The sequence below is a fragment of the Sebastes fasciatus genome, chromosome 2 (genome assembly GCF_043250625.1).
Source record: "Sebastes fasciatus isolate fSebFas1 chromosome 2, fSebFas1.pri, whole genome shotgun sequence".
In the NCBI taxonomy this organism is placed as follows: Eukaryota; Metazoa; Chordata; class Actinopteri; order Perciformes; family Sebastidae; genus Sebastes; species Sebastes fasciatus.
Window position 1 is genome coordinate 26,855,902 of NC_133796.1, and position 27,654 is coordinate 26,883,555.

At 40.4% G+C, this 27,654-nt stretch overlaps 1 protein-coding gene across 4 annotated transcripts in view; it reads left to right on the forward strand.

Annotated features, from left to right (window-relative positions):
* syt7b (synaptotagmin VIIb) overlaps positions 1-27,654 on the forward strand; it is a 120,986-nt gene that overhangs the window by 43,574 nt on the left and 49,758 nt on the right. For 2 of the 4 annotated variants that reach the window (XM_074616361.1, XM_074616370.1), the window contains exons 2-4: positions 12,779-12,882; positions 22,979-23,058; positions 25,480-25,620. In XM_074616361.1, the coding sequence (XP_074472462.1) occupies positions 12,779-12,882; positions 22,979-23,058; positions 25,480-25,620 (325 nt within the window). Of the gene's footprint in view, positions 1-12,778; positions 12,883-22,978; positions 23,059-24,185; positions 24,632-25,479; positions 25,621-27,654 lie in introns of those variants that run through there. The other 2 variants (XM_074616383.1, XM_074616378.1) reach the window with 2 other exon arrangements.

A 27,654-nucleotide genomic window follows, 5' to 3' on the forward strand; every position in this document is an offset into this window, starting at 1 on the left:
AGGGTTAAAGAGTCACAGTGACTGTTTGGCAGGAGTGTAATGAAGTCAGCTGGCATGTGTAGGGAATCATGTGAAAAGGGGACGTATGGTTTCCTGAGAGGGCGGGGGGGGGGGGGGGAAATAGCAGGTGGGATGGAAAAGTGGACTTACGGTGAACAATATAAATACAAGGGAGATTTGTCTCATTCATGTCTCACGAACATAATAGCGCAGTACAATCCTGTTTTTCTACTGGAACTACGGTGTATTACACCCGCTAGCCATGTCGCACTGTATTATGGTGAACTATGCTTCCACTACACACTCACCGTTAGAGATTTTACCGTAATGCCTTTTAGTACTAGTCCGTTCTGACTTTTATAAACAACAGGAGTAGCTGAATCATGAATAGGGATGCACCGATACCGATACTGGATCGGACAGAACAATTAAAGAACAATAAGAACAATTAAATCAATTTATATCTATGTATTTATTGTTCACTTTTGTTTTACAAAATTAGGAAAGTAATGATTAAGTCAAGCTTGATGTTGCCTTACACATAAATTAATGATCCCATTCACATCCACACAGTGAGGCATACAGCTAATTAATTAAATGCTGGTATCGGATCGGTAATTGATATCGGCCGATACCCAAAGCCCAGGTATCGCTATCAGAACTAAAAAAGTCGGATCGGTGTAGCCCTAATCATGAAGTCATATCGACTAATGTATTGCTTATTCAGCAAGCAGAGTCTGAAATTAGCAGCCGCCAAATGCAGATAAATTGTTGGCAGTGGCGAGTAAAATCGTCAGGCCATCCGTCACTTTGGCAGACAGGGAAAACGCTACGGATGGGAATAGAGAATCGTTTCCACGCTGTATCATGTTTCAGTTTGTTTGGGATTGGATATGGCAGAGAGAAAAAAAAACGCTCAGCAGCATGACGGTAATAAACCTGAGGGGAAATCCGTGTTGAAGTCAACGGGAATTATGACCTGTTTAACTTTCTAACAACTTTCTAATATATTTATTTCTATATATTTTTTAAACAAAGCAAATATTTAAATAAAAATGCAATAATTTATATCCTAATCATCGTAAATAACCACCATAGATGACAATAACAAAGTATTTTTGACGGTTTACACTGACTTTGGGACGGTTCCGGGAATGCGGTGGAAAAAAGTTAGTCTGAAGCCTTTGATGTCAGCTGCAATAACAAAATAAAACGACAACAAAACGATCGGTAAATGTCCCATCCATCCATCTGCAACCGCTTATGATCGGTAAATGTGTGCTACAATTTTGTGGCCTGTGCTACAAAACTTTCAACCTATATAGCACCTTTGCTATGTGCTAAAATGTTAACATACAGCCCTGAAGTGAGATTTGTCATTCATGTCTCATTCACAAATGTGAAAAACATCATGCGTGTCTGTTCCCTCTTGAATAATTAATCTGTTTTGTGATGCGACAACGCTTTAGTTAAGGTTTTTTTAAGTCATATAAAAAATGACTTGGTAAGGTTTAGGGAAGTTACTACTTTGTTAGTAGTAGTTTGTTAGGTTAGGGACCTAACTAATAATTAACATACAGGTGTTTCTTGCAGTAATCATTCCTCTTGTTCATACTAGACTGTAAGTTTTGGGAGACAAAATTCACAGTGCTTATTTTGTGAAAAGTTCCATTCTAAAGTTTAGCTGAAGTTAATATGAGGCTTCAGCAGTCTGAGATGGACCAATTAAATATCTTCCAAGGTTACAGACTTTTTAGTACAACATTTTTTCATTACTATCCTTCTACTGCAACTCAACATGGAAACAGAAAGAACTCTACACTAAAAAGACTTTGGAAGATTTAACTAGATTTAACTCAGAGCGGTGAACCTTCGCATAAACTTTTAGTACATTTTTGCATAAAACAGGGACTGTGGGTTTTTTTCCCCCATCACTTATTTAAAGTGCATTGGGAAGGGATCTTTTAGTGGACAGAATGAACAGGAGGAATGATTACAGCGAGCAAGACCTGTTACAATGTCCACATGGGCAACAGGAGTATTGTTGTAAGACAAGACTTTAAACAAAAAAAAGTGAGCTTATCCTAACTCCTCTGGTGTCACAAAGAGCTCACAAGGAAATAATTGATTATGAGTATTATTATTATTAGACTGTAACAGGTAAAAAAAGGAAATTATTTTTCTACTTTCCATGATATCATGGAGGGGATATCACATTTCAGACTTTTTTTTAAAATGAGAGAACTGCCAAAATACTAGCAGTTGGACACACACCACTGTTTTAACACCTTTCCACTTTGTGACGTATCGGACAAATCTCTGCACTAACGTGTTGACATGCATGTGAGTTACCATAGTTACCTAATTATGTTTCACAAGTATATATAATATACACTGCTGAGACAGATCCTTTCTTGGTTTAGTTATTGAAATTATGCTAAAAATCATATCTCCTATCACAAATCCAGAGTTTGCCTGGAACTGGACCCAGAGATGAACAAAATGTTTACAAGATTACATTTGAACACATCACGATAACGTTATAAATTGCCTTCAAGAAATACTCAATTTTACTGAATAGAGCTTGAAAGCATCATAATGCAATGCAACCTGCGTTGACGTTAGCTCCATTATTTAGCCAAGCAGGACTATGCTTGCACCTGAGCAACCAGTACATGTGCAGCTCCAGGCCAGTGAGCAAAGTGGGACGACACACTACAGACATGCACGCAGTTGTTTCTCTTTGTCGCATGCACGAGAGTGTTTAACCACAGGTGTGTAGGACTAGTTTGTCACTGCGCTAAAACAAATGGCAGACCGTATAACCCAGAAAACCGTCACTGTGAAAATACAAACGGTAGTAATGTGTTGTTTATGGGACCTAGAGTACGACTCCCCTGGACCCACAAGGTTCTGGGCTTGAAGCAGCCGCTCGACCTTTGTGCTAAAGATTTGCTGTTCAGTTCAGTTTTGTTTATGAGCCCACAACATGGAAAATGATGAGGCTACATGGGACCTGGTTGGGCAAAGAGGTGATGGATACTTATCACTATTTTGGAGGAACATCTAACATGTGATAAATGTCAGTGAGCTGCTGTTCCTGTGGTGCAGAAACCCCATCGGCACTGTGCCTGAACCACAGTTTCTTGGCCACGGTTAGCCACAGCATATAGCCAGCATCTTGACCAGCAGCAACTTTGTAAAAGTTTGCCATGTATTTGGTCTGTGAGCTAACTAAAGTATAACAAAGTTTACAAAAATTGTACACTGAAAATTTCCAAAACTTCTCAGATTAACCAGCATATTTTATAAAACCCTGAGGTCTAGAAATCCATCTCAGTTATCCTGACTTAAGCATTTATTTTGATTATCCAAGGACAAATTGATTTCTCTATCACTTGTAAAAATGTAATGCTTCAGGATGTTACTTTGGGGGAGAGCAGTGGAAAGAATGAGAGCGCCTCCAGGCAACCAGCATTTTTGGACAAAGATTTAGAGCGAGAGTTGCTGAGAACAAGAAGTCCAGAGGGAGTCCAGAGAAGTATAAGTGGAAGTACAACTAAAGAATAGATCTCTGTGATCAAATGCATCTAGTTGGACAAAAATGGAGCCAATTTATTCTATTTAAAGGCCCCAATGAATACTAACTGACTTATCGACCCTGTACTTGTGACAGCAAGGTTCAGCAAAACTGAACTCCAGCCAACGAGGCAGTCAGGTGGTTACATGTGAGCAAACACACACCTGCTGGGATTTCAAGATTGAGCCGGCTGTCTACTCCACCTGCCAAACGTCTCACAGCTTCTTCCCTCTTCTTCACTCCTCCCATTGACACTTCATGAGGAGTAAATAATGTCATCTTCAGAGTTAAAGAACCATTTATTCTTAGAGTTTCAATCCATGAAGCAATACTGAACTTTGATATAGCCGTAGTCTCTTCAAGAGAGACATGCTCTTCTCTTTCATTCCCCTTTGGTTTCCTGTATAATTGGATGCCCATGTTCCTCCCACTGGTCGCCACCCTGCTGGCAGTGCGTCTGTTGTGCCAGTCAAGGGTCACCTCCCATGGTGGCGGCCCTCTCCATGTTGTTCCGACCTACGGCAAGAGACGCTCCTCCGGAGGTCTCCGGTGACTAATAGTGCTTATTCTCTGTGTCGTGCCAGTCGCTAACACCAGGGGCTGAGTGAACAGAGCACAAACAGATAAGCACAGCAGGTGGAAGAGAGGAGACGCAGAGAGAGTAAGGGGCATGTCTAATAGAGAGAGATACTGGTGCCCACAAGAGAAGAGAGCATGGACTGAATTAGGAAGGACACAGTGGGACGTGTTTTAGAGAAACGGTGAGGCTACTGGAGCATCACCATAAAGGATAATTACAGTTTATTACAACTTGGTCCTATTTTCATAACCCTCGGTAATACTAAGATTGTACTCAGCAACTTAACCGCTGGGAACTGCGACCAAGGCAACAGCTAAAAGACATCAGGCAGCTGAGCTTTAAAAGGAATAGTTCAACATTTAATTTTGGCAATACAGTTTTTCTCAGAGAGAGAACTCTCATCCCTGTTCTCTTTTTCTGTCATGCTTGCAATTTTTTACTCAAGTAGAATAGATCTGATCCAGTAAGATCAGGCCGAGAGTAAAGTTAAATAACTCTGGGAATTTAGAGATGCGGAAAAATGTACTTCTCCACAATTCCTCATAACTTCTGTGTCCCATCAATGCCAGCATCTCTTTGGACATTTGTTGTGGAGGTCATTTAGGGGTCAGAGTTTCATTTCGAAAACCAGCGTGATGTGCGCCGCTATGGCTCCATCAATTAATCTATCAGTTGTCGTTTGATAGTCGCGGGGAGGCCGATCCAGGGACATGCATTAACAATGACTATATAGAAATAGCCAATCTTCTCGCAGATGGTCTCGTTTGCTTATGTAGGTCATATAGAGGCATCAGTATTAAATTGAGACTGTTTCATAACCAGTTAAAATCTCCTTTTAGTAACTCTAACAAGTACGAAACCTGACAATATACTTTCCTAATAGGACTTGAGTGTTATCAGTCCTGTGTTGTAAATTGCTGCAAAATTTGGTATAATAGGCGTGGAACTGGGGGTGAGAGACGGACGGGGCTGCATGTGGGGAGAGAGACAAAAGAAGTTTTATAAGGCTATTTTTCAGATGAGCAGTTCTAATCAATTGTGTTGCAAATTATATAATTACCACAAGTGAAAAATAATGGCATGTTGGCAGAGCGACTGCAAGTAGGAAGATGGTAGGCAAGAATAACAATTGAGAGAATATGGAGAACGGACACCACACTTCTACCAGTAATTAAATGAAACAGTCTGTATGCATTACGTTTAGTGATTATTAACCAAATGATCTTAGACTATGAATACAGTTACTGCAAGATGCATAACATAGAGGGAACAAGAGCGAGAGTTTGACTGATAGGAGCAGTACTGGAAGAGCCTCTTGTTTACACTTGGAGCCATGGGAGGTCCCCAATATGATGCCAAACACAGCACAGTAGGAACTAATCCACATTAACCTTCTACGGCCTGACGTCACATCGTTACATCAGCAGAACATGTACTCTTCAGGGCTGTTAAGTGTGATTTAGGCCTATATGTCGCACGTGCTACAAAAAAAATTGGTCCGTGCGATGAATGAAATGTGTGTGCGAGGCAGGGCCACTTGTTTGTTTGAGGTGAGGGTGTGTGTACTTGCAAGGCTCAACAATAATGGTTGGCCGCTTGCCCGGGGCAAGTAAAATGCCACATCGGGCTAGTACATACAGCAACCCAAGAAGGAAAAAAAGAATTAAACACATTGTTTTTTTCCAGAGCTGATGATGGAAGTAGCTAAGGAGTGAGCCATCTCGCTTCCTTCTCATCTGTGTTGAGAGTTGCACATGTGCAGTACCTATCAGGCACTCGTGAGAAAATGCCGGCGGGTTTATGAGACAAAAAAAAGACAAAGTTTATGAGCTGAAGCGCAAGCGAGCATCTCAATTATCCTGGAAACTTGGAATTTAGTTGGATGGCATTAGAAGTTATGCCAAAATCCAGATTAATTTACTTAAATAAAGATTAAACATGACAATTAACTTTAGTCTTTGTTAATATTTGACAACTTCTTATAAATAAAACAATTTATATAGGGGCAAGTAAAATTGGACTTTGGGCAGGTAGGTTTCAGCAAGTAAAAAAAAAACATTAACGTTGAAGTTGAATCCTGGCTTGTTTGTAGTGGTGTAACGGACCTTAGTTGATTCGTTAAGTCAATTAACATGATTTGATAACACAACAGTGTGGTGATGCAAGTTAATTCATTATGTTCAATAAAAGTGTATTTTCCTAAATGTTGAGAAACCTCATATATAAGCCAGACAGACATTTCCCCTGCTCATTACTGTGCACAAATGTACTATAGCTATATAGCCTACTTAGGCCTCAAGAGCCCTTCTGGTGCCTGCAGACCTCCAGGCAGGGAGAACTTTGCGAGCGCACAAAAAAAATGTGCAAGAGTATCACCACTGCTGCTACAACTCCATCCTAGTGGAAATACCGTATTTTATAATCAATAGCTATAACCAAATCACACATCACACCATAATGTCATACTTTAAATACTCTGATGACACAGCCATACTCGCCCTCCTCATAGACAGGGACTCAGCCACAGACTACCAACAATCAGTTGCCCACTTCACCCAGTGGTGTACAAACAAGTCACCTCCTCCTCAATGTCACCAACATGAAGGAGCTCACCACCCCTCACTGCCCCACTTCCAACTACGTCCAACCAGCTGAGATGGTGCGGAGCTTTAACTACCTCAGCATCATCCTGCACAATAAACTGAGCTTTGATCACCACAGCAGAAACCTCCATAAACGCTGCCAACAAAGACTCCGCAAAATAAGGGCTCTCTCAGTCAAACCCCACCTCCTGCTCCTTCTGTATCGTAGCACCATTGAATCCATCCTCCTGTACTGCGCCCCCTGCTATTTCACCATGCTCACCCTCACCAACAGAAACAAGCTCCTGAAAATCACCAACATATCCTCTAAAATAAGTGTCCTCCCCACTCTCAACCTGCCGCCACTAGCAGAGCACTGACCATAGCACACGACCCCTGCCACCCCTTCAACCCATGCTTCACCCTCCTCCCCTCTGGTCACAGATACAGACAACTCCTCTACAAGAAGAATGGCTCTGGGAGGAGTTTCGTGCCCTCAGCCATTAGTGCTGTAAACAGCCTGGGCACACTGTAACAGACTTGTGTTGTTGTGATGTTGTTGTTGTTATTGTTAATACCCAATGCCTCAGAGTGTTACTTGTTCTGAGTGTCTGATTGTGTACTCACTGTGAAAACAAGTTTCCTCTCCAGAGGACAATAAAGATTTAGTCTGAATCGTATCCTCAACAGAGCAAAAACACAGAAGGTCCAACTCACAGTTCGACGTCAGTCCTGGAGAAACAGTTAGTTAAGTTACTCGTCCGGAAGATGAAACCAGGCGGCAGCGGTCACCGTGGGGGGTCTGTCTGACCTTGTACCCAGCACCATTATATATATATATATTTTAACAGGAATCAAACACTATTCAACAGGGTAACAGATTTCGACATAGCACCGGATCCATTGAGCTCACACTTGACTCACTTATCCACTAGTTAGTCACACAACTTGCCAGCTTATAGCTGAGCAGCTGCTCTGAGTGAAGAAGTTGCGCAGCCGGATGCTCGGGGAATTGTACGATAGAGGAGATGTAACTTTAACTTTTCATAACTCTGTTTAATAGAACAATGTGTCAGCTTGATCATAAATGTAGTTCTAGAAATATAATGGTTAGTTGTTGTGTCTTTCTAAAGCCAAACGGCTACCGTGGTGTTAACGTAGCAGCTAGTTAAGTGGCTCACGCTAACAAGCTTTGGCCATGCTTGGCTCGTGATTGGCTCAGGTGGGTGGGTGGGCGGGGCCTAGATACCATGGCCTCACTACTGCACAAATGACGTGTCCGGGATATTCGATATTCGATAATCGATAGTCGCCCATCTCTATATACAGACTGAAGCAACATTGATGAGGATACTTGCTAATATTTGATAATGTCAGTAATCATCTTCTTAATCTATCTAGATTACATCATATTTAGCTCTAGCTAATGTTAAAATCAACTGGGATAACGTTAGCCAAGGAGCAGCTTCACGCAGCCAGGCGGGAGATGTCCATCATGTCCTGTCCTGTGGTCTCCCTGCAGTCCGTTGAGGCCACTACAACACTAAAGAGAGGTATTCCTTCCAGACAGGTAGCCGATACCACCACAGCTGGCTCTCCTCAAAGTGGAGGAGCAGTTTCTCGACACAGAGGTCCTTTTGGTTCACTGAGTTCCTCGCCCTGTCATCAACAGTTAACGTTAACGTGTCCATTTGCTGTTTCCTGTGATGTGGACCATCCCCATCCATCTCTATGAATTTGTTTAACAATTTGGGCATATTTTATAATTACAAGTTCACTGCAAATAACAGTAATGGCTTTTAGATGATCAACTTTATCAATAAAACACATGGAAAACGCAGTAATAGCAAAAGTAATTTAGTTTTTCTAATGACCTTAAAAGTACTTTAGGAGCTCAGATTGTTGGTCAACAATGATTAGTACATTTTAATGAGGCCAGCCACTGCAACAGATGCTCAGTAGGTCATTTCGTGAGAGAGAGGTCACGGTGTGGGGAGTGGATTTGGAGGATATGAGATCACTCCATGGCAAAGATGGTGTTCTCAAGTGAGGGTAAAAGAGATCATACAGATTGATAGTGGGGTGCAGCAGCTGAGATAATACAAGTGTTTATATCTTCCCATCATAGTGAAGTGAGAGCTGGGCTACAAAGCAGTGTTCAGCCCTCAATGTTAAACAAAGACAAAGGATGAGACTCTAAATGAGGTTTCTCTGTTAGGTATGTGGGTGTTACTGTTGTGAAAGCATATCTGCAGATTCAGATTTGCATGTGTACCGAGATTACATATAGGGTTGCTGGCATCTCTGTGTGATAGGAAACATGCTCCTGGAAACATACATACAATTGTCTTTGTGTCAAGATTCAAAGAAGGCATATCCGGGTGATATAGAATCAGACATTCTTGTTGGTGTCTTGATATTTGTTCCATATATTAAAATACAACCTGAGGGCATCAAACTTGCTCCTGAGCTCCATTTGTACCAGCTCAGCCCAGTTTTTTCCACCAGGTTACAGATCTCACTTTAGCCTGTGGGTGGAAGACATGTGGGGATGGATGCTGTCCGTGGTGCTGAACTGTAGTCTTATTGAAGTATGACTACTCCAGAGAAGAAACTGCCTCAACTGGCAAACAAAGTTGTGCAGCTGAGAGTCAGGGGACAAAGTTTACAGATTTTATTTTAAAGTTCAAATCTTTAGGATTTGTAAAACTTGGTAAAACTTGTGGTCGCGGGTGGTTTTCATAATGCAGATCTTAGAGTTCCTTTTGAAATGACCTGTGTATAGAGTGCAACAGGAATGAGTCCTAAATGCGACCGAGTTGTCGTTCGTTTATAGCCTAACTTTTTTACTTCTGGCAATTGCATTTAGTCGTCAAAAATTATAAAAATGGTGTTCATTTGTGAAGATTATCTTGCTGAACAAAACATGTAAGTATCATAAATGTGTGTTTGCCACAGAGCTGATTTTCTGCAATAATCCAAAATCGAATGGAAAAATCCCATTGGCTTTTTGTCGAGGTAACCAGGGCAATGCTAACTTCCTGGTTGGCCTAAAAAAATGTCATCCCTGTAAGACTGTATTGACCATACGGGGCAGATAATATGTCAGATATGCAACAAAAGAATAACAACTTATGTATTAAATTTAAAGTGCAGCAAAACAAAGTGTGCAGGTTTTATTTGAAAAGGGACAATGTTCAATAATCAACATTCAAACAACTGCAAAATTTACCCACGTTAGCCAAGAGGTTTTCATCTCCAGTCCCTTTGCCAGATGTTGTAGGCATCCTAGAATAATGTTGAAGTTTATGCATGCACTGACTTTTATCTTGTGCATCTCATCAAATATATAACAATGCGTGCATTGTTTGAGTCCCTTGAACTTGGGCACGCTGTTGGGAAGCCTGTGCAGGAAAGATGGATTTCACCAGTAGCAACATTGAAAACTATCATAGAGGCAATTAATATATTCCTCTGTTAGTACAGTGGGGAAATTTGCAGTGTACAGATTATAAGTATAGAATGGAAATGACAAAAGTAACCAAACCACATGATTTTCTTGCATGTATATCATTGTTAATCATAATTTGCCTTGTTAAACTCTTGATATTACATTTATTATATGTTATTATGTTTTAGCTTTTGGAAAAAAAAAAACTTTTCTGGTGGGTTTGTGTTTGAAATAATGAAAGTCCCCCTGCTGAGAACAACCCACCAAGTGAAAAACTGCCAGACTTGTGTGTCCACACACAGAGGTCTGGCAGTTGTAAAACTCTGAAAGGAAATCTTCTTTCCAGCTGCTCGTGTTCCCTCCAGCTGGAGCCTATTTTAGCATCCTTAGCTGTTTCAACACAGATAGCTTTTGGTTTTTCTCCACATGTTGCTTTAAATTGGCAAGAAAACACCGGTAAGATTGAGACCACTTATCTGTTAAGCGTTGAAACGCTTTTGAAAGCGATGATACCACCACCACACACCCTCTGCTGCCAGGCTGAAAGGCTCAGAGCAAAAACAAATTCAACCCTGTGATCTTAATTGCCACCATATTCCGCCATGTCTAATATTTCAGCAGAATCGGATACCTTATCAAACAGACAATTAGAATTTAATTTGTGTGAGGCAGTCTGGTGCGTAAAAAGGAGCTGACACTTTAATAATTGGAATTGCTAAATGCAAGGATAAACCTCTGCATAAATGTAAGCTGGATGAGCCTTTAGGAGACATACCATAGATTCAATGTAAGGTTGTACCAGCCAGACTTGCTGTTAATTATTTTTTGTCAAAGAGAAATCACTTTCTAAATCCCTCTGCTAATGATATTTATTCAATGCCATGTGCCTCAAGCAGTGAATTTCAAACTTTTCTTCAAATAACCTTGTTTTCAGATTTTCTTTTCTTTTTCTTTTTTTCTTTTTCTTTTGCAAGATAATAAAAAAGCAGTTAGCACAGATTTTGGGGCATTTGGTGCAGTAGTAGTAGTAGTAGTAGTAGTAGTAGTAGTAGTAGTACTAGTAGTAGTAGTGGTAGTAGTAGTAATAAACAGTAGGAGGAGATAAGAGTGAGGGGAGCGCAAGTAGGGGTGTAACAATACATCTATCTGGATCGATATATCGATTCAATGATCAGCGATCCAATATCTTTGATGTAAAGTGAAAACATCAATAAATATCATCTTTAAGATACGGCTTTATTTTGAAATTCCAACGGCACGTCTGTGTCACCATTTCTGCCAAAGTGCACCTCCTTCCTGCAGAGCCCAATAACACAATTGTCAAATCATATTTTAGTTGCTTTTTGTGAGTTGATATAAATGTAACTGATTATAGTAAATGGACATATGATATCATCTCATATGGATCGCAGGCCCCTGAATTGAAATCCAAATCGTATTGTGACAGACTTTGTGATATCAGCAAATATCATATTGTTGTCCAAAGAAACAATCTAATATCGTATCATGATGAAACTACCTGATTTACACCCCTATTTTCAAGTTAACATTGTTTTAAACCAACACAGTATTGCCATATAATAATAGCTAGAAAAGTTTATGGGCTTTGTAATGTGAGTATTGATCTTTTGTGCGACTGAAGACGTGTAGGAAAAGCAACGTTACCAGAGAATAACGGTGTGCAGAACTTTGTTTAAAAGGTGCATAATACACCTCGAAAGGAGACGCAGAGAGGAAGTTAATAAAATGTGAAAGCAGAGGGTGGATAAGGATGATTAAATTGGCTTAGCTAATCCACTTCCTCTGTTTGTTGGCCTGAAAAGAAATGTATAAATGTTGAACATGCTCAGGCGGGGATAAAAAGTGAAATGGAGGGATAAAGGGAGGAATGAGCAGTCAAATGAATTTTTCAGGTAGAGAGAGAGAGACTCCCGTATTGTTGAGATGATGTAGCACAGTTATGAGCTCATTGTTTGCAGACGTTGTTTTGCCAGCATGCCGTTGCATTTTGAATTACTTGGCAGACAAGTTGGCAGACAACTGAATGAGCGGCATCGCTGAGAAGCAGTAATTGAAAGACATAGAGAGATGAGGAATAGAAGGCTGTGGAAGAAGTTTTCATCTGTCAAGACGGGAGCGAAGTTGTTGAAGGCTTTACGAGATAGAAGAGAGAAAACGGAAGCTGGTAATTGCATGGCTTCTGGCCCCATGATATTATCTCTTCCTGACATGTGCACGTCTCCTATTGATACATGCGGGAACATGAGCATGAAGCAGCTTCAGTGCCTTTGTGTCATCTCCCTCTCACTCCTGTTACATTTCTCTTTGTGTCTCACTGATGATAGACGCCAGATGACAGGGATGAATGGGGAAAGGAAGGAAGGCCCATTACAAGGCGTTGCTCCTGATTATATCTACATGTTCCCATAGCATGGGGCGTTTTGTCACACTTTGTACTTTAACTCCAACATAGACCTGTGGGGAGTTTCAACTGTGAACTTTAAACCTCAGGAACCTCAACGTCTGATTTTAAATGCACTAATACCCTCCTCTCTCTATGTGTTTCTTTGTCTCTCTCCCCTCAGGCTCTGTGTCTCTCAGTGTGTTCCTGGTGTCTGTTGCATCCGTAGTTTGTGCCGTTTGGCTGGTAGCTCTGTGTGGCGTCTGCACCTGGTGTCAACGTAAACTGGTAAGTTACAGTGCTTATTATACACATTTCAATACTGACATTTATATTATATTATTTGGAGAAAGTTATTTCAACTGAGCTGAGACCCTCTGTGAATCAAAACACTTTTTTGTGACTAGCTTTGTTTCTATTTTGGGCGAATGGACAGGAACGGAAACGTTTCATACAACACAGCTGCAGTGAATAAAGAAAAGGAAAATATTTTTGATCTGACATAAGTACAGTTGATCATGTAATGTTCATCGTTTTCATTATTGGCGTAATTCTTCTTGTGAGGAAAAATGAGCATTTAGTTTACATCAATCACGACCGAGTCATTATTTATTAATCATTTAAAGCAACATATTTGATACTCCCTCTGTGTCTTACGTGCACAAATGGTTTTGTACATTAACTTCAAAATGTTTGTGTTTGTTATGATAATTCTTAATAATTGTTTTTACTAATTAATTAGTAGTACATAATCATTAAGTAATTATTGTCTTTCATTGGACAATAAGTAGTGATTAAAACAAGTTCTGTCCACTATGGTATAATATGTCACTGGGTATTGTTTGAAACTTTTTTTTATATATTAGTGCTGATGATATATGAGTTTTGGTATTTATACCAAAATACGGCTGCAACGCTTAGTTGATTAATCGATAAGTCGAACTGTTTTGTTAATCGATTCATAATTCAAGTAATGCCAAACATTCCCTGGTAGAAGGCTTTCCAATGTGAAGATTTGTTGCTTTTGTTCTGATTAGACTGTTGAGCAGAAAAAAACAAGACATTTAAAGACGTCACATTGGGCTTTAGGAAATTGTGATGAGTATTTTACACTATTTTCTGTATAGGCCTAATAATTAATCGAAAGATTAATTGAATAATTGAGACATTAACCAATAGATTAATTGATAATGAAAATAATTCCATCCTATTAAAAAAAAAAAAACACTACTTTTTGTGATGCCGTAAAATTTAAACAAGTCCTTCGTCATTTTCATTCAGCAAAAGAATCCAAACTCGCAAATATAAAAAATTATGTTTAAACTTAACATAAACAGAACTTTGCCCAAATAAAAATATTGTCTTAAATTAGAAAAACTGTGATTTAAATCGGGATCTGTTTGATCAAAGAATAATTAAACATTCACGGTCAGCTTTCGGTACTTTTAATATTATTTTGGGGGGGCTTTTTTGCCTTTTATTAGACAGACAGGACTATTAGAGAGAGAGGACGACATGCAGCAAAGGGCCGCGGGTCGGATTCAAACCCTGGCCGCTGTAGTAACTACTCAGCCTTGGTACATGGGGCGCCTCCTCTACCAGTTGAGCTACGTAGGCATCCCAGCGTTCGGTACTTTAAAGGTTTTGATGCTCAGTGCTACAGACACATTGTGACTGCTCTCATGAAAACGCATCGTCCTCCACAACTTCATATTTTATAGTCAGGCATGTTTCTGAACAACACTGCCATTGAAGATGACCTTTAGCTGTGTAGGCAGTCACATTTTCTTCTAATGACCTTGAATTGGATGTGCACAGTGAATGCTTGCTATGTTGTCGTGTTGTTGTTGTTCTCTTTGAATAGTGTTTTGCTTCCTGTGCTCTGTGGCACAGGAGCCAAAGAAAGGCTGTATGTTTGGCCATGACAGCAAACATGATCAGAGACCTTAGTGCTCTCTGTAAACATGGCTTTGTGCGCTCTGAGCTTTGTGCATCATGGCTGCTTGCCTCCAGCCTCCAGCGCCATGCTAATGATTCATATGCTAATGAGAATCACTCTGAGCTATTGGATGCTGCTGGAGCAACTGTAATTCCTCCTATACATTTTGATCCGCTGGCATTTCCTACACACCGTCCTGCTGTCCTCCCACCCCACTTCCTTTTTGTCCCGCTCTCTCATCTCTGTCTGTCTCTTTGAAGAGTGACTGCAGCACAGCAGTTGATCAAACATACACAAGCTGAGAGTTAACTGGACTATTCAGAAGAAAAACAGCCAAGCTAAATGACATAATTTTCTAGTGTAACATTTATGATCACTTACGAGACTTATAAAGTATGCAAAGTGCTCCTTAAAATCTAAATTGCTATCATTGCCTTGGAGTAACAAAACCCACTGAACCTGACAAACAAACCCATTGCTTATCTTTGTTTACCCTCATGTTATCTATGTCTCTGTCTTTGTTTTTGTATCACCCTCCTTCCCCTTTTATACCGAATAGTCTGGATTGTATTCCTCCTTTTGTCACTTTATCTCCATGTCCTTGTCAGAATGTCACTGATTTCGTTTTCCAGGATTGTCCCGCTCTTCTCTCGTCTCCGCTGCCTCCGTAGTTTCTCCTTCATAGTCCTTGTCTCTGTCTTTTTCATCTGACATATTATTATCTTTTGTTTGTTTTGTGTGATACACTCTTAAAGGTTAAATAAATGAACACCTACAGGTAAAAAAAAAAGAGGCAAGGTGCCAGAAGTGAAAATATAAAAAAGTCAGTAATACGGCTGCAACAAATGATTATTTATGTCATCTATTAAAGGTACAGTGTGTAGGATTTGGCAGCATCCAGTGGTGTGGTTGCAGATTGCAACCAACTGAGTACCCCTCTGTTCACTCCTTCCTTTCCAAGACTAACATGAGCAATCGAGTGCAAAACCGTTTTGCCTGTAAATTATCAGAAAATAGTAAAACATGTCCATAACAATTTCCCAGAGCCCAACGTGGCCTTTTTTGTATCGCTTGTTTTGTCCAACCAACAGTCCAAAACGTCAAGGTATCAAATTTATTATCCAGCCAGATGTACATATAAGACAAAGAAAAGAAGGATATCCTCACATTTGAGAAGATGGAAAAAGCAAATGTTTGGCATTGTTGCTAAAAAAATAACTTAACCAATTAATCAATTATCAAAATATTTATTGATTAAGGGAAATAACTTAGTGAAACTCGGCTCATCCTCCATTTTGTTATGTTGAAAACCACCCTGGCTTATATTCAACATTTAGACTGTGTTTTATGTCTGTAGTCAGCATGTTCTCATCCTAACTCGTCACATACTGACGCTTTATTAGACCCCTTCGCCGTAAACACATGCTTGATGATAGAATTAAACAATAACACTTGCTAAGGATTAGGCAATAAAACCACTTGGTTAGATTTAGGAAAAAAAATAACATGGTTGGGCTTAAAATGACTACGTTTGTAAAGAAAATGTTTTGAAAACGGAACACGAAGGAACAGCTGATTGTAAAGTGAAAGGGAAACTTAACGCACAGGACACAAACAGCGGTCTCCTGGATGAAAGTTTTATGCTGTTGTTGTCTCTTGTGTCTCTTTCGCTCTTTAAACAAACAGTGTGTAGGATCTGGTGGTATTTAGCGGTGAGGTTGCAGATTACAAACTCTCCCGTGTGCCAAGCGTGTAGGATTGCTACGGTGGCCGATGCGAAAACGCGAATGGCCCTCTCTAGAGCCAGTTGTTTTAAGAGTAGAGAGTGTTTGTGTGCGACGGGAGCGAGTAACATTATTGACTCCGACCCAAGTAGGAAACAGTGTTTGGTTTGTCCGTTCAGGGCTTCTGTAGAAATATTGCGGTGCAACATCGCAGACTCCGTGGAGAGGACCCGCTCCCTATGTAGATATAAACGGCTCATTCTAAGGTAACAAAATCACAATGACTCTTATTTTCAGGTGGTTATACACTAAAGAAAACATACTTACTAATATTATATTCCATTTCTGCCAATAGATCCACCTAATTGTTACACACTGGTCCTTTAAACCATGTCACCACAGCACTGTCTGAGCGTTTACTGTTGCCGCGGATGGATTTACAAAAGCCTGGTGCGTCATCACACGCCAACGGCCTTGACAAAGCCTCAGTATTTGACACCCTGGGAATGAGAAAGGGCGGGTGTAGTAGACCTGTGAGTGATCAACTTTTGTATCAGAGATCTGTGCATGGGGCACGCAGGATATAGAATGACCAAATGTAAAGTAAATCAACATGGACATAAAGCAGAGTTCATATTTCATATATATCAGGGGGGGATGTGACCTCCTGTCCCTCGTGGTGAATGAACACCCTTGGTTTACTTATTAACACTTAACCGAAACCACAATCTTTCCCTAACCGTAACCAAATGAGTGCTTTTGCTGCCTAAATGGTTCCACTGAACATAATCCATCTGGCAGCCACTACATTTCGTATAAAAAGTCATTTGGAAAACACATTAGTTGTATATAAACATCATTTCTGGGCGATAGGGTTGGTGAAGTCAGGTTTTGTGTGTGTTTGTTCACTTATTCTTCTGATGAATAGCATCAATATGAATGGTTCATTTCTAGCCATAAAAGAAACCGATTCATATGAAAGCATTTGCTCTGGGAAAGATGAAGCTGTCTGGAACTGGTCTCATGCCATTGGTTGTTTTATGGGAGTGGAAGTGGGAGGAGAGTGGGAGGAGGAGGCAAGAGGCAGAAACAACCACAGAGGCATACAGACAGACGGGCAGGGAGAGAGGCTGATGCTGGTCGGTGTTGAACATCCAGATGTGTGTCCTCTGCACAGCTATGGCGTCCTGTCCCTTTGTGTTTCTCACTTTACCCCTCTACTCCGCCGTCGTACTCCTGTTTCTCCCCGTCCTCTCGATCTTCCTTTCTGTTTCTCACATCCACCCACACTCTCTCAACATCATACCTTCTCCACCCTCTCCTCTCCAGCAGCTTCAACATTTTATGAATCTGTTAAATGATTGATGAGCTGCACAAGATAGCATATTCTTGACTGCTAGAAATCTCTGAGTCTCCGAATCTAATATTATTATTCTGTCCTGTGTGTATGCACTGTACAGTGTGTGTGTGTGTGTGTGCGTGTGTGTGTGTGTGTGTGTGTGTGTGTGTTTACAGTGTAGAGGCTGATTGTAGGTACAGATCAGTTCAGGCCCCAAAGCTTTGCTCTCTATTGAAAATGTTTTAACCGAGCCGGACACATGAGATGCGACACGATAAATAATAGAGTGTATTGTGGATGTATTAGAGAGGGAGATACAGTAGAATACATAAAGAGGCCACCTGTCTGCGGGACACTGAAAGCTGCATTCAGACAAACGTTCAGCCCGCTGCTGTGTCTGAAAGCCTCCAGGCTGCTTAAAATCCTTTATTGAGTACAAGCACTGCATTCATCATCCAGTTTAAAATTGAGCAACGAATCTCTCAACCAAAAAAAGCAAAGAAATCCTCCATCAAAGTCTGATAAGAAAGTCAGTTGCGTAAAAAATACACATCAATAAACATTTGTTTTCCCAGGAAAGGAAAATGGTAGAAGTCATAGAAACTAGAGAAACTGTCCTCATCAGAAAAAACACAGCATTGGTAGTTTGTTGAAATACTTAAAACAACCTACTGTATTTTTATGTTTTCCTGACAAGCAAAATTGTGCTGGTGGCAAAAGCAGATGTAGCATGACATTGTTATTTCCACAAAACGGGAATGGTGACACGTGACATTTTTAGTTTAAACTGGACCAAACCTTAACGACAGAGGTGGTAGATCAGAAAACATGTGCAGTATATGAGTTGTTTTAGGAACGGTCGATCAGTGACCTGTTTTGTCTGTTTAGGTGTGAGGAAACTAGAAACTCGTGGTGCTCTTTGTCTGTATCTGGAACCATCTGTTCTGAGGTTTTTCAGACAGCTCTGAAATATTTATAAAGTTGAATTATACCATACAGTACCTGATTCCACCCAGAGCCTTTAAACAAGGTTCAAGCAGAGTTACTCTTATGTACCTTTCTGTGGGGTCCTGTCAGGGTTTCTATGAAGACCTCATTCATATAATATGTTTTTCACTCTTAGTCCTATATGGTGCCATAATATCATGATTGGATTTATACTTTTTTTATCAAGCAGCAACCTCTGGTACTGACAAATGAAACCAACGCGGAAGTGCCAAAAACTGCAGTTCCTTAAATGGCTTCAAAAGTGAGTCAATCCCCATAGACCCCAATGTTAAAATGCCCGACTTTACAGCAGAAATCAACATGTTTACAGCCTGTTACAAAAACGCTTTTGGTCTCTATAGCTAATTTCCCCGTTCATAACATCTGTAAGGGGTGTGAATTGTTATATATCATCATCAACAATCCATCTCTTTGCCCATTTTTGGATTAGCTGTGAACTAGGCTGTGTCGTCACTGCCAAGATGGTGACAGCCGGAGCCACCCACTTTGAACTTCACAACGGCTCTTCAGAAACCTATGGGTGACGTCATGGAGAATACGTACATATTTTATACAGTCTATGTTTTTTTTAATCAGCAAATCTGAACGCAGAGACGGGCACTCCTCTATATGACTCTTGTCACTATCATAAATAATTGAGGGAACACAAATCCAGTAAGCTCAGCAAATCATGACGTCAGACTGTCCTCATTTTGAGACTGTATGTTGTCTCCCACATGGCTGCATAGGTTAGCAGCACTGTCACTTACAACACAACGGTCCTCGGTATGAACCCATTGACTGCTCAGCTGGGGGATTTAAATGAGTTTATTCTCCCTGTATGTGTTTTAGTCGTTCCAGTTTCTTCCAACAGTCCTAATACATGCAGGTAAAGTGAACGGAAAGTAAAAATAGCCTGTAGGTGTGAGTAATATACAGTTACAGCATGTCACATGAAACAGATGTACTGTAGAAGATGTGACTGCACACCAATATCTGCAGTGTTCCTGTTGCTAAACCCCCTACACTGCAGGAAAACCATGAGTAGTAACTTGATGTGCACATTACACTTTAGTGAAAAATAGATAGATAGAATAGTTAAAGTGACTCCACTATAAAATGGCCACCTGTGACTTGTAGACACCAGCAGATGCTGATAGCAGACAGCAGAACAGAAACCACATATAAAACCACCAATAAAAGACAGATTTTCTTCTTCTTTTTGTGTCATTTTATTTTCCACAATTAACATTTAATGGCAGAAAACATGCATCACTTATTTAGCATCATCATGCCTTCTACTGTTCTCTCCTTTTGAGCTGTTTGTAAGAGGTTATTTGTAGCCGTTGCTGCAGAGTGTGTTGCTGAAAATACTCAGTTTTGAGGAAGAGGGAAGGAGTTAGATCGACACTTCAAAGAGTGAAGTTATGAATTAGTATACCGCTATGTTTGACAGTTCTTGTGCAATCAGAAGGAGCAGGGTTGAGAGCGTGGGAGGGAAACAAGGACACACCTTCATCACCAAACAGCTCCTGAAAAAGCAGAGTTGAGCATGGATCTCTGGGTGTGCAAACAATAATGGTTCCTCTTCTGCGAGACTTGAAATTAATGTTATATAAAAGTCATCACAATACCATTCTTCTCATACTGTAGTTTGTCATCCAGGCACATCGTGTGCTAGTAAAAGTCCTTGAGTTTCAGCTGTGGATCTTTTTTTTTTTATCTGTCTGGCACGATGTGATATTTATGATACTAATGTGGAGGAGTCATATGCGAAGTACTGCATACTTTGTCTAAATATGGCATATGTGATTAAAACTCAGTGAAGTTAATAAAGATAATTATCTACAGCAACAGATGGTTATGTAGCTGAGGTCTCCAAACAGAGTCCAGCATGTTGTTTCCTTGAATATGGATACAACTTTACTTGAAAACAGGTATTTTCTCTTTAGTTTTAGCATTTTATGCCATATGTGCTCTTTATGTTCTTGTATTGAGGTTACGATGGAAAAACATTATGTAAGAGGGTCTGTGTGACTCAGCTGGAGAGAGCTCACCATTATCACCCTCAAGAGTTCAATAAATACAGAGTTCAATAAAGCGTAAAGCTCAATAACTGTGTATATTGCTCTGCTGAAAGCATGATCTGTTAAGTGGTGAAAATGTGCAGATTGAGTAAATATACACAAAAGAAATGTATGCCGCCTATGTAGAATTTTCTCATCCTTGAAATGATCCTGTTTCTCCCTGAAAGAGCTCAAGGATAGACACTTGTCTGCTTTGAGAGGAATACTTTGTGGTTTGTAAAGTATCCCATATCTGAGGTGTCATTGTTTCAGTTTCATTAAGCTGGATTTATACCTGATGCCAGGGTTTAATGGCAGACCAGCTGCAGATACCCACAGCGTTATGATATATAGTCCAGCATCTACTGTAGTTGGATGTATTGTGCATGATCAGGCTGTGCTTCAATTCTACAAAGCCTACAGTAATTGTGTTTACATTCTTTTGTTCACTGTGAAAGAGAGCAACGGTTATGGTGAGCAGAAGATGTGCAGTAGAGATTGCTTTTCTGGATGTGTGTTACTGAAAAGACTGCGGAGACTATATCTTAGTTAAAGGTCCAGTGTGTAGGATTTAGGGGGATGTATTGGCTGAAATGGAATATAATATTCATAACTATGTTTTTATTAGTGTATAATCACCTGAAACTTTCATTAGCTTAGAATGAGTCCTTCATATCTACTGTATATAGGGAGCAGGTCCTCTTCACGGAGTCTGCCATGTTCCTACAGTAGCCCAGAACAAACCAAACACTGGCTCTAGATAGAGCATTTCACATTTTTATGTTACCTGAAGGCCACCGTAGTTCTCAGACGCGCTTGTGAAACCGCGGTAATGTGATTCGCAGAGTGCAAAACTGTGGTACCCGCCAGGTGCCGTCTGAATTTTGTTGCTCCTAAAGTAGGTGATAAGAAGGTCCTGAAAAATGACCACAGATTTTCACTCGGTGGTTCACGTTACAGTAGTCATCATCAAGTGAGTGGAGAGCAGAGCAACCACACCGCTAGATGCCATGAAATCCTACACACTAGCTCTTTAATTTGTTGTCTTCACAATCTCACTAAATACTCTTCTTGTGGCCTTTAAGGTGGTATCGTAGATGATGCTGTAGCCCCGACATGTCGTTTTTGAGGGAGGAGTACAACAGCTGCAGCGACAGCATCTCTGTTCTTAGGCTCTGTAGATATGCTCTAACACTTAACGCTTAACTATGAATATAACTTTAGTCTTTACAGGTGAAAGGCTCCATTCACACCAGATCAGGTGTTACGGTGATTTGCCTCAGGGTTGTGTGGCAGTGTGGGAGCGTCATTTATAATGGCCTTGACTGTGACGATTAAGTAAGGGATAATGTACAGCGAGCCGGTCATTGTTGTGAAAGAATCCCCGACAGGGTGATGCATGGATGCCGGGTCTTTCATCGCCCTGAAGGGGTTTCTTTTACAACAATGACCCACTAGCTGCACATTATCCCGCTTATTACACAGCTACTTACTTAAGAAATCAATAATTTGTCACAAAAATGGTCTGCCAGAGTCCAACATCAGAACTGTTCCCATAGCAACGGTCTGCTATAAAGACATAACAGACCGCAGAATGCTGTGATTGACCAATCAGAATCGAGTATTCAACACAGCTGTGAAATATCGTCTTTTATTCCCTCGTGACTGGGTGGTACAGCTCTGGATCGCCGGTTGCGTGATTGACCACCGCAGCGTGACCTCCAAAAGTTGGTTCTGTTTGTACTTTTCCGCCACAGGCCACTGCGTTATGTTTTTCGGCATCCCTTGCGAACACCGCAGCCGCACTGCCGGATCTGGTGTGAATGCAGCCTAACACACCAAGCTATTGCAGCTCCTATTCATTCCGATAGTAAGGGTTTTAAATGTTCAGTTTTAATAAATGTTTAGTTTTATATGTCTTCCAGTTTAAAATGATTATTACATGTATATACATTTCTGTGTAGACATGTATCCCAATGTCATAATGTGCCTGATTTCATTCTGTGTCTGATGTACAGCTTACACAGTACATTGTGTACATTTCCTTTGTTTGTGTGTGAAGTCATGTCCGTGCATGTGAGAGTGTGTTTTTGCATCTCATTGTAGTTAAGTGGTCCCTCATCAGGTTTTGATCCTCAGACGCAGGCTGTAGTCCTGGCATCAAACCAATCTCTGCTCTTTCCTCATTTTATCATATTCTACACCATGTTTGGGACCTGATGCTCTTCTAAAGCCTCTGTAATGTGCACTTCACTCGCAAAAAAACGTCTGCGAACAATGATCAAAACATGGCTCTAAGATCCGTCTCTTGTCTCTTGTCTCTTTGCAGGGTAAGAGGAATAAGCCCGGGGTGGAGGCTGCCAGCTCTCCAGATTCTGTGAGAGGTCGAGGGGAAAATAAAGCCATCAAGTAGGTGTCAGCGAGGGTTTTTTGATGGAGGCATATGGAAATGATCTATGATGTGGTGATAATATCGCATTTTAACAGCCGTTTCTGATTGGAAAGCTAATCTTGTAGCTCGCCCCCCCCCCCTTACACGGTCGGAAATGTCCACCATGAAATGATGCCCTGAAGACAGAGCTATATGGGTGTATTTCTCATTTATCAAAGAGGTTGAATTATGCAATCTCGTAAGAACACAGTGGAGGAAAGTTACTTGTGTATTCTGTTCATATAAATCAAAAGTTGGGTTACGGATAAATAAGCTTTACCTCCAAATGACATTTCTTTTAATCAGTTTGGAAAATACAAACATAACTGCAAAACACAAAAAACACAAATGCATCAGTCACACATTATTACAGAACACTAAAACAGTGTTTTCTACAACTGTAAGTTGAAAACAGTAAATTCAAGAAATTGTTTAATAATAATGAAGATAAGAATAGTGAAGAAAGATCTGCACACTACTAACACAATATTTTGATTGACTATGTTTCGATCCTGCTTGGATCTCCGTCAGGTCAAATTGTTTAAAAAGTGGAAACCAATATACTGTATATACATACAGCACATCAATAAGCAAACAAGCTCTATGATGGCAGGTGTGGTTCATCCAAAACACCAGCGTGATAAAAACCTCTACAAACAGATAACAATTTGATAAAGTACATAAAAACAGTAATACAAAAGCTATACTTCTAAATATCAAACATATGTTATTTATAAACATTATATCATATTCATCATCACATATATCAAAACATCCATCGCTAAAAATATTACATTAAGGTAGAGGAAAAAGGAAAGAAGAAATCTTTAATACATGTACATAAATTGAGTTTTAAACACTCTAAACAAGTTATCTATATCTATATCTATATCAAATCACAATATGGAAAAAAGACACCTGTTACAAATATGTGTGTCAGAATCTATAAATATATAAGTATAACTGTATATATAGGAAGAGCCATGGTGATACAACCACCATTATTTGTCTTAGAGAAAATATTTGATCTCATACTCTTGATTCTTAAATTCAGAATATTCACAACTCTAACTGTCTTTTGAAATGACGGTGTATGTGAACTGTGCTGCTATCCTGCATAGCTGTAGTTATATTATTCTGGACTGTAATATTAACATTGGAAACTAAAATTGGAATTGATGTTGTTATCATTATTAAAGATTAGAGGTGCTGAAGTGTGAATGGCACAGCTATCAATTTGTCATTTATATCACTCATTTGTTACTATTTTATTTCCTTTGTGTTTTCTCAATAACTTGATTTTGACTTTGAGTTTTTGTTGTATACTGACTTTTCTATCTTCTCTGTTTTATTTGTTTCCTCATCTCTGACAGAGTGGTAATAAAACGTGCAGGTCCAGCCCGTTCTCGTTCCCAGGGCGTCAAATATCGAGGCTTTGTCACGACCCACGGCCCACGCTGTGTGATAGCGCCGCACGAGGCACCCTTTAGCGCCTGTGTGAGACACACCAGGCTTTCCAATAACTACAATGTAAACACATCCGCGGCAAAAGTAAACACTCGGGTGAAAAGACACACACGGGGCGAGTGGGAGGGGAGGTGGATGGGTCCAGCAAACACAAGGCTTTCATCCAGGAGACCGCTGTTCATATATACAGTATATACAGTAGATATATATATATACATACATATATATGGTGGACAGACCAGACCAGCTGGACATCCTTTGTGACCAGGAAGGAGTGGTCAAAGTGCATGGGGGATAAAGTGCTAGTGCATTAGTCATTTAAAAAGTTAATGGCTTGTGGGACAAATGAAAACTTCGATCTATTTTTAGTGAATAGAGGGGGCCAATACCGTCGCCCAGATGGCAGCAATTTAAATGAGGAGGCAAGGGGGTGCCTCTGGTCAACCACAATATTGTTTGCCTTCCTCACTGTTCAGCCTCTGTAGATAAATTCCATACTTGTTAGCCTGATCCCGAGCAGTTTGCTGGCAGTTGTTACAGTTTTTCGGTCTTTTTCTGTGCCTCAGTAGCGTTACCAAACCAGCAGATGATACAGAAGGTTAAAACACTTTCAATAAAGGCACAGTAAAACATTATTAATGTTAGACTCACCTTATATTTAATGAAGAAATGTATCAGTATCTGTGTTTAAATAACGGTGCCCTGTTTTAGAATATTACTTTATAGGCGTTGACATTATCATATTTTTTTCCTATTCATTAACACTCTCTCTCTGACCTTTACATTTATGAGACACTATTCTAACTTTGCTCTTTTTATCTTTTTTTTTCTCAACACTTCTCTCATCTGTCGTGTTGTTCTTCTATATATATCTGTCTTTCATTGCTTGCTGCTCTTACCTGTCTTACCTCTCTCCCTCTCTCCCTCTCTAGCCACAGTGATCTGGACAGAGACTTTTGGAATAACAATGACAGCAGCAACGTGCAACAGAGGTGGAGCTCCTACCCGCCCAAGGAGTTCCTCTTAAACATGTCTCCATATGCCCCCTACGGAGACCCTCGCCTCACGCCCAAGTGAGTCTCAGTCATGGCTGGTAAGGGACCCCTCAATCTGGGCAGGGCTGTAATGAACAGGGGCTTGTGTGCACCTTGGAAAACTAGTTGACCTCATAAAAATTGGGCATTATTAGCACAGTAAAGGTGTATTTTGCACACTAAATTAAAAATTAAATAAACTCTAGTGTTTGGCTATTTGTGTGCATAAGTATCTAACAAATAACACAAAATATACTCTGAATCAAAAGCAAAGGTTGATCAATATATCACTCTGAGCAGTGAAAAGGTCACATTTAATAGCCTGAAGCGGGGCAGAAAGCCTCTTTTTGTAACGCTGTCTGGCCACATGTCTTTTTAACAGAAGTCTCCTCTCATCCCTGGTAATCCTCATGTTTTTGCTTTCAGGCATGTCGACAGCGAGGTGGTGTTTAGTATGCACTGCTGGCCATGCAGCGCCTGATAGAGATGTGCAGCACCATCCCTCAATATTGCTGTGGTTCCTAGGACTGCCCTAACATTGACAGAAATTACGACCGTTTTCCAAGCGATTGCTTTTAGATAGCTGTCTGCCAACAGCTGTATGAAATTAATAGATACATCCTATCTGAAAACATAAATCATAAATGTTTATGAGATAGATGATTACAGAGCGAATCTAAATTATGTTGGGGAGCCCTTCCTTTTTCAGTACCATTTGGTTCTTATAGTCAAAACTCAAAACATCAAATCTGGGAAATAACATTTTAGTTTGCTTTTGCACAGCGTACAGGGTGTACAAGTGAAAGGTTTGAGAGCCCCATTCCCTACAGCCCTGCTAGCCTCATCAGACCCTCTTTACCTCTCACCTGCAGCCCATGGCGTGTTACCATGGAGACGGACAACCCTCATAGAGCAGATCTCACTGTTTCACCTGAAACCTTTTCCCCTTTAATACAACTCAGCCCCAGTATAAAAAAATCTGCTTCTCAGGATGTTGTAGCAGACTTGACTTAAACGTATACTTAACTGAGCCGTTAGGGCGTCCGCAGAGGGTTGACTGTTGTTTCTTTATCTTTGATCGGGTTTGTTTAAAGGAATAGTTTGACATTTTTAAAAGTATGCTTATTTGCTCTCTGGCAGAGAGTTAGATGAGAAGATCGACACCACTCTCATACCTGTCTGTTAAATGTGAAGCTCATAGAAATAGAATAGGAGTAGAAACGGGCGTTCCCATTCAAATCAACGTAGCAGGACGGTCAGAGCAGCGGCCATTTTTGTGTGTACCGTTGCCATTGCGAGCATTGTAGAGGGCTAACTGTATCTGTATAAACTAAACCGACTTACGGCAAGTAGTGGACTCACTGAGGTGAAGTTTGGCAGTAACGGCTAAAATGAGCAGTAGTAGGTCACGATACGAAGCAAAAATCGACACACTCTTGTCACAGCGTAGGAAAGCTCATTGCTGTCGCCAGATGAGTGACAACTTTGTTTGGCTCATTTTCTGTAACCAGTGAAGCATTAAAGCATGGTGGGATTAGCAAGCTAGTTAATTCCGCCATGCTTTAATGCTTCTGTCTCCAGAGCTTCGTCCACTCTCTTCCCGGCAGCTGCTGCCACACTTAACGGCCTCATTGACATGTGTTGTCACCATAACAACTAACAACAATCAACATTTTCTTTTGTACTAGTCGAATGACCACGGAAAACAGTTTGATGTCCGTTCTACTCCTATTCTATTTCTGTGGTGAAACTACAGCCACCTGCCGGTTAGCTTAGTTTAGCACTAAGACTGGAATCATAAGGAAACAGTTAAGTCCCGATCAGACAAAACAGCTGATGCGCCTGTGGAGCGGGGCTGTGTGCTTAGCCGGGTGATGAAATGTGATTAACAGAAATGTGCGCTCTCTCTCTCTCTCTCTCTAAGACAGTAGTGAAACCATCACAACATGAGATATGACTACGTACCTGGCGCTGAAAAGTTAGGAATATTTCACAATATAATATATAATATTTTATGCACGTCTAAAAAACGCTAGAAAATTGCAAAGCGCGGCAGAAGAGAGGAGCGCGTAC